General features: G+C 31.7%; 2 protein-coding genes across 7 annotated transcripts; both read right to left on the bottom strand.

Annotated features, from left to right (window-relative positions):
• Positions 1-5,049: 5,049 nt before the first annotated feature.
• LOC111021755 (NADH--cytochrome b5 reductase 1) lies at positions 5,050-10,388 on the bottom strand. 3 transcript variants are annotated; one of them, XR_015789165.1, is made up of 10 exons: positions 10,054-10,388; positions 9,094-9,235; positions 8,362-8,452; positions 8,074-8,151; positions 7,308-7,388; positions 7,089-7,178; positions 6,764-6,872; positions 6,385-6,450; positions 5,821-5,907; positions 5,298-5,349 (listed from the first exon to the last, which is right to left on the bottom strand). XR_015789165.1 is itself a non-coding variant. In XM_022298792.2 (9 exons), exons 1-9 carry the CDS (start codon positions 10,169-10,171, stop codon positions 5,257-5,259), a joined length of 846 nt encoding a protein of 281 aa, XP_022154484.1. In that variant the 5' UTR covers positions 10,172-10,385; the 3' UTR covers positions 5,050-5,256. The 3 variants fall into 3 exon arrangements, 1 of the variants encoding a protein (XP_022154484.1); XM_022298792.2 differs by lacking the exon at positions 6,764-6,872 and having other exon boundaries at positions 5,050-5,349; positions 10,054-10,385; XR_015789166.1 differs by lacking the exons at positions 5,298-5,349; positions 5,821-5,907 and having other exon boundaries at positions 6,764-6,967.
• A 2,464-nt stretch (positions 10,389-12,852) lies between these two features.
• Positions 12,853-17,884, bottom strand: LOC111021786 (FAD-dependent oxidoreductase family protein). Of its 4 annotated transcripts, XR_002602880.2 has the most exons (6): positions 17,529-17,884; positions 16,292-16,573; positions 15,526-15,962; positions 14,684-14,843; positions 14,291-14,467; positions 12,853-13,773 (listed from the first exon to the last, which is right to left on the bottom strand). XR_002602880.2 is itself a non-coding variant. In XM_088120359.1 (5 exons), the coding sequence occupies exons 1-5, from the start codon at positions 17,793-17,795 to the stop codon at positions 13,663-13,665; spliced, it is 1,293 nt and encodes a 430-aa protein (XP_087976485.1). In that variant the 5' UTR covers positions 17,796-17,884; the 3' UTR covers positions 12,853-13,662. The 4 variants fall into 4 exon arrangements, 2 of the variants coding, with proteins under 2 accessions (XP_087976485.1, XP_022154533.1); XR_002602879.2 differs by having other exon boundaries at positions 14,291-14,843; positions 17,529-17,883; XM_088120359.1 differs by lacking the exon at positions 14,291-14,467 and having other exon boundaries at positions 15,526-15,987; positions 16,281-16,573.
• Positions 17,885-20,892: the final 3,008 nt, after the last annotated feature.

Below are 20,892 nucleotides of genomic sequence, written 5' to 3'. Positions count from 1 at the left end.
TTAAAAATCAGCTGAGATTTTCTATGTATCATAAAAGAGACCTATTAACTTTTTAAGGGTTAAATTATAAGTTTAGTTCTCAAACTTTTTAAAAGGTTTTATATACGTCTCCTGGATTTTCAATTTTATATTAAATTTTATATCCGATATATTTAACTTATTGATCTAATATTAAATTATAAATTTAGCCTATTTAATTTTTTAAAATTTGTAATAGATAGTTTTCTCTTGAATTTTTAATTTTATGTCTAACCAGTCATGACATAAAATTGAAAGGTTGAGATCTTTAAACGTAAATTCAAAAGTTTACGAACGTTAAGAAAAAATGTATAATATATTAAATCTATTAGTCACAAAATTGCAAGTTCAGGAATATCTTTGATCATTAGACACTTTTAATAGTTCAAAAACTGTTTGGACTGAAAATTAAAAGTTTAGAAACATGATTTGAAAGCTAAAAAACTAAACGCGTAACTTAAAAAATATTAATTATTCTATATATATATATGTCGACATCAACATTTTATCAGTATTTTTATTAATATTATCCCTATAAAATCGAAATATCGATATTTCTACCCAGATGGATATCTAAATTAAATTCTTACAAGGCATTGGGGAAGTTTGAATTATGATCCAATTGCTGCTTTCCAGTGGCAGCTCTGTGAGTACCATTATTTATTGCACACAAATTTGATCAAAAGGCAGAAAACTACATACACATATATTACCTTTCTGCCAAGACTGAAAGAAGAAACTTTGTTGTTAATTGTCCTAGCATCTATCTGTCTCGGTTTACGCAATATTTCAAATGTCGACATCGAGATATCAATTTTATAGAAATATCAATAAAATGTCGTATCGATGGATAATTTCAAAAATTTGTAAAAACAAAGGTTCAAATTAATAAATAATCATTTCACTATTTTTAAACTAAGTTAATTACAAATTCTTAGGGTTAACCTCACATCTACAGTTAATGATATTTTGTTGATATATTTTTTCATATTTTGTTTGATTTTTGTGCAATATTATATATATTCCAGGGTTGGAACTTTGCTCTATCTGGGAGCACCCGCACTTGCTCAATCAGACTAGGGAAACATCAAGGGTTTTTGGTATTAAGTTCATTCAAAGGTTCAAACTTTGAGATATCTAAGCCGATATGACTAAGAGACTCTAAGTACTTGCCAACGGAGCCATCCCTTGGAACTCTATAGATATATCAATTCACCACTTATATCGATCTTGAGCTCATAAATATATGGAAATATTGATAGAAATTTAGGGTGCGTTTGATTGGTGATATGAAAATAGAAATTGAAAACAGTGGATTAAATAAAAACCAAAATTATATTTCAGGTTTTCAGTGTTTTCAAATACCATGTTTGGTAGCATATTTGAAAATTAAATTTCAATTTTAAGAATTATTTAAGATGTGTTTAGTACCATATTTGTAAATGGTTGGATTTTTTTTAGATACAAAATAAATTAAAAGAAAAAATGGAGAATGATATTTAATGGGCCAAAAGTCCAGGTTAAGTTTGACATAGTTTTTTATATACATGTGTGGCCATGGAAAGAATTGTTGCCATCAGAATTTTTGGGCAACCAAATTTTGAGGTTTTCTGGCAACAGTTTTTTCGTGGGAGCGGTGTTAAGGATCCCACATTGAAAAGAGAAGGGACCTAAGTTTATAATAGATATGAACTACTCCTCTCATTGTCAATTGGTTTCGAGATGAAACCGCATGAATATTAATATGGTATCAGAGTCCAAAACACTCAAACGAGCAACCGATCCAAAAATGGGATGCGACCAAGATCCATGAACCAAAAAGAGTCACGATATTGAGGAGACATGTTAAGGATCCCACGTTAAAAAGAAAATAGATGTTTTTACCGAGAGAGAGGGGCATCACATCATCTTTTGGAGACATTAGCATGAAACCCCACCTATCAAAAATAGGAATATGAATGCATGATGAGTGTGAAATAAAGATGCAGCCAAAGCCACCTCCCATTGGCTATCAAAATATTTGATCCACTCACTCAACCCATTAAATACACCTTTTTTTTCCTTCTTCTTCTTTATTGCAAATAGTATATATACATTATATATTGGACCACACCCACAGCCAGCATGATTTTAAAAACTACTACTTTCACTGCACTAATTTAACTTTTTTTTTTTAATTTAATACTCTTTGGCTTATGTTAATGGATTCTTATAATCGAGGTTCGTTGTCTGGATTGAGTAACACTGTTGATCAGTGCAAGGTTCGGACACAAGACCTCATGATAAGTGATATCGCAAGGTCAGGACTCCTTTCGTGATAATACCGAAGGGCAAAGAGGGCAAGATGGTCTGAAAAAGTAGGGAGTACCTTGCATAACTGATAACCATCACGCCATCTCCCAGAGGATCACTACACTAATTTAACTTTCACCTAGGTTTTTAGCTAGCGGCTAATATGTGACTGGTATGTGAACAAACCTTAATTTATGATCATTATCCTAGCTCCTATCATCGAAGAGTGAAATTTATTCTTTAAATTCAACTCAATTATTTGTAAATATGATTTACTTTTAGTCATTGACATTTGGACTGGTATGTGTATGTGTTAAAATTGGTTAATGGTGATAAAGTTACGATATGACATAATAGTTAGTGAATTTACAAACATTAAGAATTTCTAGAGGAATAGAAATTTTCCTCACTTTTCTCTTTTAGATGACATTTTTTCTCCACTATTTTTCCTTTCCTTTCCTTTTTTTTTTGTCGATTCACTAATTATTGTGTATTAGGAGTAAGTTTTTCATCCGTAATTTTAACCTTTACTAACTGTGAATGACTAAATTGAAAGATTTAAACATTATATTAGGAATTAAATCAAAATGGTTTTTTCAATCGTACAAATAATTTTAATCTTCACTCCTATATAAAATTTAACTTCAGCTACCTAAAATATTTAGATTAAGATGTAATAAGATTAATACTCTCAATTAATCAAGTTGTTTCCTCCAACTTTTTTTTATCGATGATACACATATCTTAACAATTATGCTCAAATTGGAGATTTCTTTGCTGGCAAAATTTTGTGGTCGAAGAATATTATCTTTTGAGTAACTTTGTATTTATATTTTTTTTTTCTCGCGAGTAATAAAATTATTTCATTTTTTAGAAAAGTTTATTAAGAGATTTGAACTTTAGACAATTTTTTTTTTCTCGCGAGTAATAAAATTATTTCATTTTTTAGAAAAGTTTATTAAGAGATTTGAACTTTAGACAATTATTTTTGAACCCATAAGAACCAATATTACTAAAATAGAGGCAGACAAAATATAGGACCAAAATAATACTCTTAACCATTTTGAATAATTGTCATAATATATAATCATCATAAGTAAACCAAATAACAAGTAAGTTCAGACAACCAATAAATTATTCCTCTACTAAAATTTAATTTCAGCAATTATATTTAATTATAAAGTAGAGAGAGAGAGAAAAAAAAAACTCATTACATAATTCCATAAATGACCCACTTATTGTTCATGGATGAGCTGATCCCACAGCTTTGAATGCAAAATTGAATCCTGTCCAATTCATAAAACAGCTATTAAATCCCACTCTCTCTTTCTTTCTCTCTCTAAGTCAATATCCATGAACAATGACCATTAAAAGAATTGGGAAATTGCTTACCGCAAGTATACAGCATTTACGTAACCTTATTTATGGCCTTCAAATTAGGCCAATTATCTGGATCCGAGAAGGAAAGAGAGAAATAAAAAGCTGGAGAGACCATCTATCTCTTACTGATCACCATTAATTTTTCTTACAAACGAGAGAGAAATGCAGCCTTATAAATAGTTGTCAAACTTTTAGCACAGCCTTATAAATAGTTGTCAAACTTTTAGCACGGGTAATGGATGCTTAGTAGTCCGTGTTCATTTAGTAATGTTTCTGGTTCATTTGTCATTTTATATTTCTCTTTTTTTTTTCTTTTGTTTGGCGTAAATGTTTCTTGTTCTCTATTTTTTATTGAAAAAAGAAAGAGAAGCATATTTGGTAATCATTTTATTGTCTCTTTTTAGGAAAAAGAGTGGATCTGCAGGATCCCAAATGAATTGGCTTATTCGAATGATTAAAAAAAAGTAAAAAGTTTTTAGGAAAATTAAAAGTTTTAAATAAATATTCAAAATTTTTATGTATTATTCATGTTTCTAGTTTGCAATTTTTGAGAAGAGTGTTCGCATTTGCCATTATAAGATTATTTCTTCTTTTTGTACTCAAGATTATTTCTTCTTTTTATACTCAAGAAACTTGTACGCACAACAATTAACAATTAATTTCAAGATTATTTCTTCTTTTTATACTCAAGAAACTTGTACGCACAACAATTAACAATTAATTTATAGGACAGTTGCTTGTCCCTACAACATATTAGTTATAAAGAAATTCATAAGACTTTAATACTCCAAATAGTAGCCCTCAATTTAAACCAGGTTCTAAAATCCTTGCTTGTTGTACATGCCCGAGTATCGCTTGGTGAAATCGAGAGCGATAATTTTTGTTTGATCTCAATCAACGTGATTTAGTGACTATCTTAAGGATAAGGTATATCACATGGTCTAAATCAAGTTGTCTTGAATTGAAGTAACTAAGAAGTACTTGACCATGTCACTCGAATAGTAGCTATTCGACTCGAATGCCCATTCCAAACAACCGAAGCCATATTTCGATAAATAGAAATACAGATCATAAGTTCAAATTACAAATTTGGACCCTGAACTTTTAAGATTGTACTTCCAAAGTGTTCACTAGATAGACTTCTAAACTTTTAGTGGTGTGTCTAATAAGTCCATGAACTTTAATAAATATTTACTAGACTCTTAAACCTCGACCTATTAGACGTCAAATTCAAAGTTTGAAGCCCAAGTTTTAAACCAATGTAGTTAAGAAACTTAATCGAGTTTTCTCATATCTTCTCTGTCATGGTTATTTCTACCCTCAAAAATAGCACTTCAAAGTCATCTCTTGAAAAGATGATTTCACCGATAACTAGTCCGACTCTCATTAGCTCCAACTGTTTAAAGCAATTGATACATCAAAATGCCATAGCATTGCAAAATGAAAAGAACTCAGAAAACATCCTCTTCCACAGTACATCAAATCTAAGATCTAAAAATGAGTCAGAATTTTCAAAAAAAGAAGGAAAAAGAAGTTCTTAGCTGCAAGGAAGAAGTTGAGGAAAGATCAGAACTGGAACAGCATCTCAGGTGCATATCCAAGAGCTTCAAGATGAGCACCCATGGCCTTGTTCATGGGTGGTGGCCCACATCTCAATACCTAGACATACAATATGAAAATATATTTTCAAACCACACTTTTAAACTTTTTTATTTAAAAAAAAAAAGTTAAGAAAAATGTTTTTACTAATCTTAGAAAGTCCTTGTACTTTATTGGTTAGATTACAAGTTCGATTCATGTACTGTGAGAGTTGTGTCGAGTAGGTCCCAAATTTTAAATTTTGAGTCTAATAGGTCTCCTGAATGTTGAATGTTAAATGTGTCTGACGGTGAATCTATTAGACAGGTAAAAGTTGAGGGACTCGTTACATGCAAAAATTGAAAATGGACACTTTTTAAAGTTCGGGACCTAAACACAACATTGAAAGTTTACACCTATTAAACATGATACTAAAATTTAAGTACCAAACTTTAGTCTAAGACCAAACTGTTTAAAGATGTTTTTTTAGCTTTGAAACAACAGTTTAGTCTCTTCAAAGTTATTTGCATACGAGTTGGTATAATCGGATACCTGAATATCAGAAGCAGGCGCGGGGCAGTGGGCTTGAATCATCTCCTTGCTCACAAACCCGACGCCACCATCCCACACTTCAGGAGGCTGAGTAGGCAATTGGTATACAAATTCAAAAGATATGGCAATGTCACAAATCATTCAAAAAAAAATGTACATAACAAAGCAAGTATAAAAGAAGGCTCAATAAGAGCTCTATCATGGCCTGAAGAGAAGCCCTTTTCATTACTCAGTAATGCACAACTACAAATCCGGGCGTATTCGCAACGAGAAAACACGACTTTTAGAAAACAGTTGTCCAAAAATATTTTTGAATAGTTTTGAAGACCAAGAGATCCAATCACATAGTATTACCAAACTAGTTTAATTAGTTAATTTGTCAAAGTTCAGCAGCATAGATGTTTCACATAATATTGGCCGGTCCATGAAAACAAGACTGAATAAGCATGATACGATTTCCCGTCGTGTGACGCGGAGATCTTGTAGTGGTAGAAAGTTTAGCTACAGAAAAAAGATAAATGAGAAAAATAAAAATTTGGAATTGTGCTGAAGGAAAAGACTGACCTGATTTAGGACATAATAGACCTTGAAGCTATCAGGGTACCTTGAGGCAAGAAGATCCAACTCCTCCTACAAGCACACAAGTTTCTTTTGGTAAGAAACAGTTAAAGAAATAGAGAGAGAGAGAGAGAGTTAAATAAATGTTCAGAAACTTCTATTCAGAAAAAAATATTAGAAACTAAATAGATACGGCTCGGGTTATATTTTAAAAGTCTTCCTTTTTCCATTCTTTTCTCATATCTAATACTACAAAAATGTAAAGGTCCGACTCTTCTTCCCAAAGAAGTAGAAGTCTTTTGTTTCTTTTCGATCAAATCGCTCGAGAATAGAAAAAGGACACAAATTTGCATTATGTTATTCTCAACTTTGTAAGAATGATCACCTAGAATCTGGGAAATAAACTTCATACGAGCGTACAGCCTAGCAGTTCGAACAAAAACAAGTACCGAAAACGCTTCCACCAAATCAATCAGACATTGTAATTCACAGCACTGAGAAGGAGTAGGTTGATCACAGTATCACTCAGATGGTTGCGGAAAATTAAATATCGGTTGCACGGCTGCGCCAATTGGCTAGGTTCATCCTCCTTGTTGAAGGGGAAAACTAACTATCAACGTGTCGTGATATAAAGAGGTAGATGGTATCCGAATTTACATGCAATCCAAGAACGAGAGAGAGCTTCATTGAAGAAGATATGACGGAATTACCTTTAAAAGAACGTCCTCATAAGTGACATTGGCGTAAATGAGGTGTACTTTTGTCTTGTCATTAGGATTTTCTAGTATCGCTCGAGCAACCTGAGGCACAGCCAAAAAAAAAAACAGAGTATCTATAACAATAATCACGCAGTCTAAATGATGGTAAGTTCAGGAACTAAAATGGGCAAGCCAAAAGAGGGAAAAAAAAAAAGGAAAGGAATTGTGTACTTGATACATAGGAGTAATTCCCGAGCCTCCAGCAAGCATCCCGAATGCTCTGACCTGGCCAGGTTGATACTTGAAACGCCCCTGCAGTAACAAGAATGAGTAAGAGAACTGCACTAGTTGAATTTTGAATATTATCAATGTTTGGAAAGGTACTATGAAGTTCTTTCTTTCTCTCTTACAGAGAGACCTTTCTTTTTGTATGTGACAAAAAAACAGAGTGTTTTCAGTAAACTATCAAATAGGAAGCTGAATGCTAGACAGATAGATGATGTAAACCGAGGCAGTATACATAGGAGACTAATTTCCATACCATCCCCAACTTGAACAATTAAGGCTGGTTTTACAACCTTCTTTGTTTTGAAAAGTTATACCTATTTACTAAGATTTTACTTCGTTTTCTAGTTCAACATTTCTTTTGAAACCAAGCCAAATTTTAAAAACTAAAAGTAGTTTTCGAAGCTCTTTTTCTATTCGAAAGTGCTTTAGAAGAAAAAAGAATGAAAAACAAAACCAAGAAAATATTGGTATACAATTTGTACAAGACTGATTTTAAATAATAGAAACCTATTATCAAACAAGACCTTCCTAGCTTAGCTATGTTTTATTCACAATTCCTTGTCATCCATCATGAAAGACACAGAAAAGCAACAAATATAGGTGATTTTTCCACTGATCAATAGGAGAAAGTATATAGAATCAAATAAACATATGGATAATAAAAAGCATCAAATTGATTTCTTAAATAGCTGCTGTTATTGACTTATACCTTTGGCCCCTTTACAGCAAGATAATCACCGATCCGCATATGTCGAAAATGGTGTGACATCCTTCCTTGGGGATACATCTGATTGAACATGATGATACAGAGTGAAGATTAACAGGCATAAACAAACCCATTAAACTACTCTCCACCAATTGAAAACCTTAAAGATATGTACCTTAATGACCAGTTCAAAATATCCGACATCAGAATCCAAAGTAATAGGCGTGTACGGTTTGACAACCTCACCCATTAAACTACTCTCCACCAATTGAAAACCTTAAAGATATGTACCTTAATGACCAGTTCAAAATATCCGACATCAGAATCCAAAGTAATAGGCGTGTACGGTTTGACAACCTCTTCACCTTGGCCATCCTTGCCCCTGTACAAGAAATCAATTCATGAGAAGGGAGGGAAGATTAATAGCAAGGGCAAATTACAATTTGTTAGGAAAAGTGAAATCATTTTCTCATGGAAACAGAATTGTCTTCAAAAACAACACCGGGCAAAGAGGGCAATAAGGTGATCCCCACTCGAAACCCAAGGGAGATAACGAAAACCATTTCCATATAGCTTGCACCAGGAGAGGCAAATAATTAGAGCAGTGTTTCGATGATGAACACCATCTAGAGACTAAGAGAGACACAAGATACTCCACCTCAACAAAGTTCTTAGAGCTTCCTTAAAAAGTGCCATGATTTCTCTCAAGCAAAAGACCAAACAATAACCCACCATAATATTAATTCAAATGACCTTATTCCAGTAAAAATTGTGAATGGCAATGAGTTGAATCAGAAAATCTATCATGAGCAGAGGCACAATTGATAGTTTAATAGATATCATTATAGAAAACTTGCTGTACTGCAGGTATTCTTTAACATGGGAGAGCATAGTATCAAAATTCTTCCTCCATATAATGCCGAAATCAACATCATTTTATCGGGTCAGTGAGCTATCTAGCCAAAGCCATGGCATGTAGAAATCAAACTAATCTTATGAAGGCTAAGAAAGTATTTACTAGACCTGCAACTTATATGTTGTCCAATGGGAAGACCCAAAACCGAAGTAGGATTCGGGAGGGCAAATCTAAACTTCGCCACATTATGGCTCAGCACCACACGCTTGGCAAGTTTAAACTCTACAAAATCATCTGGCTGTAAGCAACCTGAATGCACATACCGTATCAGAAGGCCATTGACAGAAAGCAAAAATTTAAAATAGAGGGCGAAAAAAATTCATTGTGCAGTAAATAATCATATAAAGAAATGAAGCAAATAAAATACAACAGATGATGGTCAAATATGGATCTTTTTTTCTTAAGTGATAGAATCCGGGCTCTCATTGAGAAAAATTAAAGAATACCAAAGGAAATATGGTCAATTTCCTTTCAATTTTTCTCTGAAGTCTGAACTAATTCTTCTTATCAACAAATCATACAAATATTGTTCATTGTTCACAACCCATGTTCCATCAAGGCTCCTTAATTGATAGACCAAAACAAACATTGGTTTAATTTCAACCTGTGTGTTCATGACAGTTCATTGAAAAAAAAATAAGTCTGGAGACAGAAAATGAGACTATAGTAATATTCAGATTCCAGAAACTCACTAGAGTTTGAGATTACTTTTAGAAAAACGAAAAGTGATTTTAACCCATGAAAATCATTTTCCAAAATTTTCATAGTATTAAGTTATATAATTAATATATATTGCATATATTCAAGAAACTTGCATGTATGCATTTCTGATTCCCTACTCAAAACTCCACATTTCCACAAAAGAACATGCAAGAACTTCAGGCTACACCCAAATTTCCATCAAAACATAACATAACAGGTCGCAAAAACCACGAACAGAAATCAAGCACAAGAGATTTTAACTGTAAATCGTGAATCCAAAACACCCAACAAGGAAATCCAAGCAATGGGAACTAAAAAAAAAAAACTTGCAAAAGTAGAAAACAAGAGTATGGCGAAAAGTTGACCTCTGGGTTTGCTATTTTTTGGCGAAGATGATAAATAGATGGCACCAAAGGCAATGGCAAGAACAGCCGCAGCCAAACCCAGAAGGATTGGAGGATCCAAAGTCTGTAACAAGTCCATTACACGATTCTTCCCAGAAAATTAACAGAAAGATTAATAAACCTGGAGAAAAATCAAATGGGGTTCTCTGATTTTGATATTTGGAGGGGAATTCGAATCAAGAAATGGGCAAAATTGGGGAGCTGGTTTCAGCAGCTGCAACCACTGGAGAAAATGAAGTGGCCACTTCAGTAAGGTGGAGTTGTCGAGGTGAACAAATGGATGAGTGGAGGGAGAGGGACGCCACATTTTTATTCATAGCTAATAACAACAAAAATAAATAAATAAATAAATAGGAGTTTGAAAAGGAAAAAAATAACATAATTCAAATTAAATTATTTTTTGAATTCAACAATTAACCAAACTAATAATAGTCGTGGGTTCGAATCTCTTTTATAAAAAAAATTAATTTAATTCAAATTTAAGTGTAGTATAAAATACAATTTAATTCAAATTTAGGTGTGGTATAAAATACAATATCTTGACAATTTTAACATTGAAATCATTTCATTAAATACATTAATTTTTCAAAATATTGTAGAATGTGGTATGTGGAATGATAATTTAATAATAGAATTTGGATGAGACTATTTTTTTTAATTTGTTGTTATTTAATTTGGTGGCAAAATTTGTGATGCTCTTATTTTGCAATAAATTTTGGAGCTTTTTGATGTATTAATTCCACCCAGGGCAATAGAATTTAAGAGATATTTTAACTATGGAACTATATTTGGACTCAATGATGGGATGAAATTAAAACTTAAATAAATTTAAATCTTGTTAAAATACATAAAAATGAAGTTAAAAAAAATATAAAGTTTTGATTATATTTTTAGCCAGTTAAAACATAGTTCCATTACACTTTCATCTTTACTATATATCGGTTCTTAAATTTTTAATTATTCTGTTTTTTTTTCAACTCAACATTTAAATTTTTCAAATCTTAGAATACATTTCCTCAAAGAATATTATAATTTTGTATGAGAGAATATGATAAGTTTTTTTTTAATTATTTCAATCTATTATTCATGAACTCCCACGTGAAATCTTGCTCAAAAAAATAGATCCCACGTGAAACATGCCCCTATATACAGTAATTCTTTTTAATTTTTTTTTTTTTAAGGTGGGGTGACATAAGGTTTTATGTTTCAGGTACATAGATTAAAAGTAAAATATACCAAATGGTCGTAATATTTTAAGGAAGTTGGCCAACACGAGCATAGTTCAACGATAAATAACATCTACTAATTTATTTAAAGTTGAAAATTTAAATCTTCGTGTCTCATATTTGTTGCTGAAAAAAAATCTTAACTTCCATAGTTAATCTTTATCATTTTATTATTAATATATTAAAAAATTTCGATTCAATCCTGTAAAAAAGTATGATATATGGTCTCGTTTCATCACAACTATAGGGAATCAAATCAGGGAGCTCGTTCCTTGGCAAGAGAAGCTCTCAGGCTAGGACAAGCTTATCTATGGCTATCCAACTTCCTTCGTCAAGCATGCCGCTAGTGATTATCAAAGTTATGTGGACATTTGGCCATGTAATTCTATAATACTTATTACATATAAATATATGCCTTGTGTCAAATTTGAAAACTTGTTATAGCTTGAATTTAAGTATTTTATCAACGGAGTTCAGCTTAAATGGTTTCTATTCTTTTTTTTTTCGGGCCAGAAGTTTAAATACTCATAGTATTTGTGTTGTGTATACTATTTATGTTTTTTTCTTGTTTTTTTTTTTTCTTATAGTAGAACATGCGAGGGTGAAAATTCGAACTCATTATATTGTTATTAACTCTGCCATGAAATTCTCCTAAATAAAAGATACACAATTTTTTCTTTTTAGAAAAAACCTCTGACATCAAATTCTCAAAAAAATAAAAGATAAAAATAACGTGAAACATGCCCATATGCATATATGGCTATTCTTTATTTCCTTCTTTGTTTCTTTCCCTTTTTTTTTCCCAAAACTTTTCATGTTTAGTTCAACAAAATTGAGAAAGTTATGCCTCCAACCTTTACAGAAGCATGTAATTATGCATTTGATGAGTTGGGTTATGTTAACATGGGCATATTTACGTACACAAATTAAATAGATATGGCATAATTATACATTTATGTTCCTTTTTGGTAATTCAAGAGTGTTTAAGCTCGACTTTATACGCATTTCAACCACTAATCTTATAAAATAATTGTTTGATTTTACGTCACTTTTATGGTTAATAAACTTGTATGATTAAGGCATTAGTATCGAAAAACAAGTAAAACTTCAAATGGTCACCCAAATTTTTCATGTGGTATTTTAGAAGGGCGATTTTTTTTTTATTATCCATAAAATTTGAACTCATTTCTCCAAAATCCCTAATATATTTTGCATTTTTACCCTAATGACCATCGGAGCTAACCCAGGATGATTGAGCACACTACCCGATAAAATTTCTAGTATCCACGTCCTCTAATACATCCACAACATTTAAGAATAATGTTGTCATGATCACACACAAATAAACGAGAACGATATTCATGCTATTATATCATAGCGTGGGAGAATTTTTCCTTTAAACTTGATATTTTCCTAATTTCAATGCAGTACAATACGTTCATGGCAAAAAGAAAAAAAAAAATCCTTTCAAAAAATCTTACCTGTCAGATTAAAAAAAAATTAATCAACATGCAATCTTTGTAAAAATAAAAAATACAAACATTTTAAAAATATATTAACTTTTTGCTAAAAATAAAATATAATTCGACTTCTCATGCAATTATTTTTTCTATGACCTTTCATAGGTCCTTACTTCATTACAATGAAAAGCTTAACTTGTTTGTTCTTCACTGAAAATAGAACCACTCCTCATCCTCTGGGTTGCCAGTGCAACCTATTCAGAATTAATGAAACTCTAAAATACGGTCGGTTTGATAGCGTTTTTGTTTTCAGCCTTTCGTTTCTAAAAATTAAACTCGGCTGACCAACAATTTCTTTGTTTTACTTGATATTTTGAAAACATTTTTTAAATTTTGACCAAAATTTGAAAACTAAAATCTCGTCGGATAACTATTTTGTTTTTAGTTTTCTACTTTTGAAAATTATGCTAATAAACACTTCTTCATTTGTTTTGTTATCTACTTTTTAAAAACGCCTTTTAAAATCTAAGTCAATTTTTTACCATCAAAAGAAGAGTCTCTAAAAACTTGCTTTTTGTTTTTTAAATTTGACTAAGAATTCAATTGTGTTTTTAAGAATATAAAAAAACATAATAAAGAAATGGTTAGGAAGCAATCTTATTTTTAAAAAACAAAAAACTAAAACAAAGTTGTTATCCAACAAGGGCTAGAGAATAAATATAGTTTTCAGAACTCTATTTTGTCGTTCTAAAATTTGGTTAAACTTAAAAAATGTTTCTTAATACGGAAAAATTGAAACAAAAAATTGTTAGAAAACTAACCTTTAACTTTCAGAAACAGAAAAATAAAAAGAAACAAAATCATTATCAAACCGAGCCATACCTTTACACATACCGTGCAGCTATATGCTCGGCAATTGCCAGGCTTGAAGTCAGCCCGGGCGATTCAATTCCAAAAAGGTTGATGAGACCAGAAACCCTATGTATCTCTTCTCCCTGCATAATATTACAGTGATTCCCTTCTCATCAATAGACATTAACACCAATTGATTGTATATTATTGCAAATTCACATGCTATTGCGAGTGTTAGTTATCTACTTGAAAACAAAAAACTATGTGCAAAATGACTACTGAAATAGTTCATCGACTCAACAGGATGAGTGGTAAGTAAAATTTTGGCACTTTTTCTGTCCATGATCAAACCAATTAAGGTACAGAGAGATGCAAACATACGGTAAAATCTGTTACTTTCAACGACGAGTTCTTGATTGTTTAATATAGTTTAGTGTGAAAAGAGTAACATGAAGTAGCGTAAATCGGGTAAGAAAAGTTCATAAAACTGAAATCTGAAACAATATGTTTATTCCTTTTTTTCAAATCTGAGTATCCAAGCCAATTTGGGCACACTACAACTAAATTCACAGGACAACTTCTGACCCTACTACATTTGGTTATCAAAGAAACTCGAGCGATGTTAAATCTTAGATAGGTGGCTAACGTATTTGAACTTACTTCCTGTAAACCTTTACTTTTCTTTTTCATCGGCCCCAATAATCACTGAGCGGTGGCTCTTTTCCTACTTTTTTCCTGTTCTTCATCTTTAGGTTCATCATCTTACTGGGCTTTCTACCTTATCATCGAACAGATGCACACATCTCAAGAGCATAACGCTCACATTTCACAAAGAATCTTGTCACATCACAACACCATCAGTTTGAAGAAATAAACAAACCCTTCTACATTATCCAATTTTTAAATCTGTAATACAGAACAAGCTTCTAACAAATTCCAAAGTCAGCAAGCGAGTTAGTTTAACAACTAGCAGCAGAGAACATTTTCTTATCTATTCCAAACCAATCACAAGTCAAAGGCTATTAGTATTGGGTGGTCGAGCTTAGAAATTACCTGTATAACAAAGTCAGCTGGAGTTTGTTGGGGGCCTGTGAGTTTTGGACGGATTCCTGCGTATCCTGATTGCAGAGATCCATCCTTTAGACTTGGGTAGTACTTTCTTATTTCCTGGTAAAACCGCTCGGCACGACTACCACACACAGAATAGTCATACCTGGAGGGAGAAAAAATATCATTAAATTGATGGGTTAGCATCAGTATCACATATTATGAACTAAGCGAAGCATTTAGAAACGAGAAACATAAAAAGGAAGAGAAAAGTAATGGAGAGCAAAAGGTTAGTTCAGAGTTCAAACTTCAGACAACTTATGGACAGAGTTTCAGCAGAGCATCAAACTGGAAAGTTAATTTTCCACATAGATTCAACAAAATAAAGTGGCAATGATAGGGAAAATCGTCAATTGAAACGCCAACGTGTAAATTGTGTATAAAGTTAAATTATAAGGAACTTAAAAAAGCGTTGAGGTCCTTAAAATTACAATTTTTCATTCAATTTTGTGTCTAATAGGTCACTGACCTATCCAAAATTTTTAAATTAGACACAAAATTGAATTTTATATGTAACTTAGACCTTTCAATTTGTGTCTAATAAAATATTAAATGAATTTTAAAAAATATCTAATAGGTCAGAGATTGATTCTATTAGACACTATAAAATTCAATGATCTATTAGACATAAAATTCAAGATTCATTGATCAATTAAACACAAGTCTAAATGTTCGGAGACCAAACTTGCAAGTTACCCTTCCATACCCCCAAAGTCATAACCCCAAAGTCATAATATTGCATCAGAACTAAGAATGAGATTATGAGAACACTGGGGTAGAATGTCTACTTGTTCAAGAAGCTTGATATTCCATCGACTTCGTCAATCCATTCAACATCGGGACCAAACTTGACCTGACCATCTAAATCCAACGTAACATGCACTCCAATTCCACCATCCTCTGGCAGAGGATAAATCAAACGCTGGAATGGAGAGACTCCAACATTCGATAACGTAAAGTAGCAGCCACGTGCATAATAGGACGGAGGAATGGTTCCACCATGTAAACCATCAAATCTCTTTGCAAGAGGAACTGCAGATAACCCTGTGGAATTCACTACAAGTCTAGGAACTAACATGAGCTCTGGCTGCAGCAGATCCTCTCCATTCCACTTTTCAAGATTTTTGGTATCAGATATATGGAGGTGAAGTTGGTTTTCTTCAACATGACCACCAATAACAGCAGTGTTATAAGAGAATTTAACCCCATGATTTTCAGCTTCCCCCTGGACCCACATGGGAGTGATATTTCTGTCAATATACAAGTAAATTAAACTGATCAAATATATAATGTTGTCACGAGCACAGAAGATAACGAAATATAGTGTGGATGACAGAGATAGAGCGAAGAGGGAAGAATTTGCCCCTCTTAGTTTGTTGTTATTAAAAAGTATATATAAAATACTTAATATTTTGTAGTTTTCATCCAATTTGCATCTCTCCTGAAGTTTCACAATTGAAAGAAAAATATTATAGATATTGTTAGCATGTAAAATTCTGCTCCGTCCCTGGTGGATGAAGGTATACATGTGTATATATCTAACTTAATACGTACCACCAAGGAGAGCATAAAAGAATGGGAATCAATAATTCCAGACAAAGGCGACAGTAAGGCTTTCACACACTGTAGTTCAGGTTCCATTCTCATTGCCTCATCACCATCAACCATCCTCAAACCTTCAACCCCATTTTGAACTCCCCGACTTAATAACTCATTCAATTTTGGAACCTCTGAATTTCCAGTAGCAACTATGAGTTTACCAATTTGTTTGTGAGGAATCTCGTGCTCGGAGCAATACCGGTAGAGTAAATCTCTTCCTCTCACACAAAGAATTGCCTGCAAAAATTGATTTAGTTCAAAATTCGAAATTGTCGCTCGTTTAGATAATAGTAATACTATAAATTTTAAGAAGAGGTTTGATAAAAAAGGATTGGAAGGTTGCTCCCTAACAATTTCACTTCAGTAAAAAGACATTACCTCTTTTTATTTATTCATTTGACATTAGAAGAACACAAAACACAAGAAAAGTAATCATTTGTTTAAATTATAATTTCAGTCTCTTAACTTTTTGTGTCTATAATTTCAGCGTCATATCTATTCACTCCCTATACTTTAAAAAGTTTCCAATATGCCTCCAAACTTTCAATTCTTGTCTAATAGATTCCAATAGTTAAATTTTTAACACTTACATGGCATGCAAACCATATATTATTTGAGCATCATGTAGTAGGTTGATTTCAAATGCAATCCTTAAATAATACAATAAACATGTCACATGAGTATTAAACTAACAAAATTTATAGCATGGATGTAATAGACACAAAATTAAAAGTTCTGTATTAAAAATTTTCAAAGTATAGGGGCTAAATGAACACAACCATGAAAGTTTAGAAATCTATTAAAAACTTCTTAAAATGTAAAAACTAAATTGACACGGCCATAAAGTTCAAGCACCAAAGGGATAATTTAGCCTCCATCATTTCCCCTTCCATTGAAGCATTCAGGTTTTTAAAAGCAACTTCATGTGATATTTATATAGGATAGTCAATTTATAGAAAAGCATACACTTCACTTCTACTTCAAACTGAAAATTCTGCAATCTCACTCTCTACGCACTAAAGAAATCCGTCCATCAACAACAATTAAACAAACAGTTAGATTCAAAACCTAAATTCTTAATTGGAAACATCCCGGCCCGATCAGCAATTGACAATTGAAATCCACGAAATGCTACCAGAAGAAAGTTGTAATTTCAGAGAAAACGCAAGAACGAGACAAGGATACAGTTCACCTTGAGAGAATTGCGAGGATAGTAAATCCCGGCGTGGATGACTTCGCTGTTGCGAGAACTGGTGCCGGTGCCGAATGTGGGAGCCGATTCCAGCACCAGAACATCTCTGCCTCGGAGAGAAAGCTCTCTCGCCACCGCAAGTCCGACCACACCCGCCCCGATCACGACACAATCCACCTTTTCTTTCGCCACATCGCCCGCCATTGACGATTTCTTCTTCCGCATGCCCGCTCTTCCCCGCAAACTCCGAAAAGCAAGCTTCAGCATCTTCTTCTTCTTCTTCTTCTTCTCCTCCCGTTTTCACCACTTCCAAGTCCACGCCCTTCTCTGAAGACTGAGCTAAGTTTTCGAGGAGTTCTTTTAAGTAAATATCATGAAATAAACCAGTAATCCCAAAAAATAAAATAAATATGTATTTTTTAATATATTAAAAAAATTAATCTTACAAAAATAACTGGTCCTAAGGTAGGTATCTATTTGGTCGTTGAAATTTGGTGTAGGTGTCCAAGTCCCTAAGTTTCATAATAGACGTTTTTTGTCTTAAATTTTGAAAAATAATTCTAAATGTTCATTTGACCGTCAGTGGCTTTCATCCATCTTCTCTTCCTCCCTCTTTCTCTCTCATCTCTAATCAACAACCGCCAACCATTTTTATCTTTACCCATCGTTGGCATGCGGAGGCACAAAAAATATTATTAGAAAATTAAATTCTCTTCTACCAATAATTTCATATAATAATTTTTTACTCGTTTTAAAAAAACAAAAAAATTGTCAATAACCCTCACATTATTTATTGGGCTTAAAAAGAAAAAATGGTCGACCGTTGTTGTTGGTCGGAGATTGGAGAGAAAAAGAAAGAGAAGGAGGGAGGAATAGAAGAGGAATGGAAAGCCACTAACGGTCAAATGACCGTTTAGAACTATTTTTCAAACTTTAAAGATTCAAAATGCCAATTTTGAACCTGAGGAACATAGACACCTACATCAAATCTCATGGACTAAAAGTGTTAGTTTTGAAATTTTAGTGACCAAATAGACTCCTACCTTAACCAAAAGTGTATTTAAAAAAAAACATCAACGCATAAGAGTTAGAAATTAGAAGGTAATAAATAGAGTCCGAAAAGGAAAATATTTTATATTCATGGACTACTAGGTTATATTTAGAAAAATAAAAAAGTGTGACAAATTTAAAATACGTATTAAAGTTATATTAAATATACAAAATAGTCACATACGAATTATCAATTTGATACTCAAAACTTTTAAATTTCTTAATACTGAAAAGCTTGTAACAAAAAGTTAATATATTACTATAATATTATATTATTAATTATATTTTGTATTTAGGCATATGAACTTGACTTTGACCCAAAAATTTAAATCTTATTTGAGTAAGATCTAATTTTTATATCAATAAAATAATTTTTTTACAGGTGAAGGTGTTCTAATGGTATGTGTTGTCTAACCAAATAGGTTAATAAAATAATAATTTAATGAAATTTTAATTTTTTTACTAAATAATTTAATTGATGATTTTAAAATTTTAATGACTAAATTGAGAGATTTGGTTTTGCTATAGTTAGCCTTAGATTTACGCTATATATCGAAAATTTTCTTCTTATTATTATTTTATTTTACTATGTTTTTTTTATTATTATTAATATTGTATTTTGTCGTCATTAAAAGAATCAAAAGCGTGGTTATAGAATATAGATAAGATAACATCGTAGATTCCAGATAAGGTGGGGACCACGGCCAAGTCAGAGAACATAATTTATGCTTTTTTTTTTAATAAATTTATATTTTGGAGTTAATATTGAAACCTTTGTCTCGAATCTGTTTCGATAAAAGAGAGAAAATCGTTGTAAATTAGAATTATTCTTTTACAAAATTATTTTTATTTTAAATAAGTACTTAATTCGAGCTACAATATTTTATTTTTTAACCTCGTAGTGCATGAGACTGCTAAAAATGTCGATGTTTTTTTTTTGGTTTAAGCGTTGCTTCTCTCTTTTTTATTATTAATATTTTAGATTTAATGTTTTTCTTTGAAATTTTTGTTTTTAATATTTAAAAATAAGTAATATTAACTAAATTACAAATTTAATCTTCAAACTTCTAGAATTGTATGTTTTTTTTAATTGACTTCTCTAGAGCGGAAAAGAGAGAAGGGATCAATTGCCTCTCCTTGCTTTGTCGGAACTTCAAAAATATATATTAAATATTCAAGATTGTGTAGTTTTCCCTTCATCTTAAATGTTAGAAAGCAAATATTATACCTATAAAATGTTATAATACAATATTTTAAACTCCTTGAGAAAATTTATAGTTTCGTTCCTATGTCTAACACGTCCATAATTTTATAATTTTACCTATTACATCATAGAATATTAAAAAGTATTTAATATGTCAATAATGAGCTTAGCTCGATGGTAATTAGTAAATATTTCTAATCAAGAGCTTATGAATTCAAATCTTCCCACCCAAACAATAAATGAAGTCAATGTATCACTTATTAGTGATAAACACAAATTTTCCATAAATCTATGTTCTAACGAGTTGGATTGGCAGGGAGAATAAGCTTATTTAATTGAAGATGTAGAATTATTCGTCTGATCGTTTAAAGTTTGTTTCTTTCGGCATGTTTGTAGAGAATCAAACAAGGTTTCTCACTCTTTTACTTGAGAGTCTTTGATTATTAGTAGTCCTTACTTGTGGTTGAACAATTTTCCTGTTAGCTTCTTGAACCTGATTATCAAAATTTTGTAGCCTTCTTGAACCTGATTATCAAAATTTTGTAGCCTTAACGATGTTCTAGTTTCCTTGAACGAAGTCTAATTCATAAAGAAAGAAAAAACGAAAGAAGCTAGTCGATTAGGGTAACGAACTTTCCAAATTTACAATGAGCATGATATCCTCGCTAATTCATTGATATAACAAACTTGATTTTTGGTTATGTGAGTGAAAATCTTTGAAATGTTACATTTTTCACCTTCTTACTATTTTTTTAAATGTTATATATTCGAAATGAAATTGATAAAATTCGTACATCTAGTTATTTTAATATCTATAAGTTTCATGAGAATTATTTCATTATTAATTTAATTAATCAAACTTAATTTAATGCGTAAATTTTTAGAGTTTTTTTTTATTATTAGTGTTGTTTTTCTTTTTGGAATTATTATTATTATTGTTAAAGTTAGTAGAAAGAATTGAATAACTATTAATTTTTAAAAATTATCATCAGGTTGGCGAGATTTTAACCATAGATATCGATAAAAATTAATATTTTATTAATTTTTTTAATAATATGAGTCGATTTATTATTCATGTCCATCTGTATAACGGATATTTAATCGAAGTTG

This window comes from Momordica charantia, assembly GCF_013281855.1.
Source record: "Momordica charantia cultivar OHB3-1 chromosome 1 unlocalized genomic scaffold, Mcharantia_2.0 BLBB01000001.1, whole genome shotgun sequence".
NCBI lineage: Eukaryota > Viridiplantae > Streptophyta > Magnoliopsida > Cucurbitales > Cucurbitaceae > Momordica > Momordica charantia.
The sequence above is the reverse complement of the archived record's forward strand: the minus strand, read 5'-3'. Positions and strand labels throughout refer to the sequence as shown.

What these genes read in the sequence shown, in the direction of transcription:
- LOC111021755 (XM_022298792.2), bottom strand. Translation starts at nt 10,171, where the DNA reads ATGGACTTGTTACAGACTTTGGATCCTCCAATCCTTCTGGGTTTGGCT. An exon ending in TTGCTGTAAAGGGGCCAAAG is followed by an intron (nt 7,389 to 8,073) that starts GTATAAGTCAAT and finishes TTGTTACTGCAG; the next exon opens with GGGCGTTTCAAGTATCAACC. An exon ending in GAATTACTCCTATGTATCAA is followed by an intron (nt 7,179 to 7,307) that starts GTACACAATTCC and finishes GCTGTGCCTCAG; the next exon opens with GTTGCTCGAGCGATACTAGA.
- LOC111021786 (XM_088120359.1), bottom strand. Translation starts at nt 17,795, where the DNA reads ATGCTGAAGCTTGCTTTTCGGAGTTTGCGGGGAAGAGCGGGCATGCGG. An exon ending in TCCTTGGTGGTACGTATTAA is followed by an intron (nt 15,988 to 16,280) that starts GTTAGATATATA and finishes GTATATTGACAG; the next exon opens with AAATATCACTCCCATGTGGG. An exon ending in ATATCAAGCTTCTTGAACAA is followed by an intron (nt 14,844 to 15,525) that starts GTAGACATTCTA and finishes TTCTCCCTCCAG; the next exon opens with GTATGACTATTCTGTGTGTG.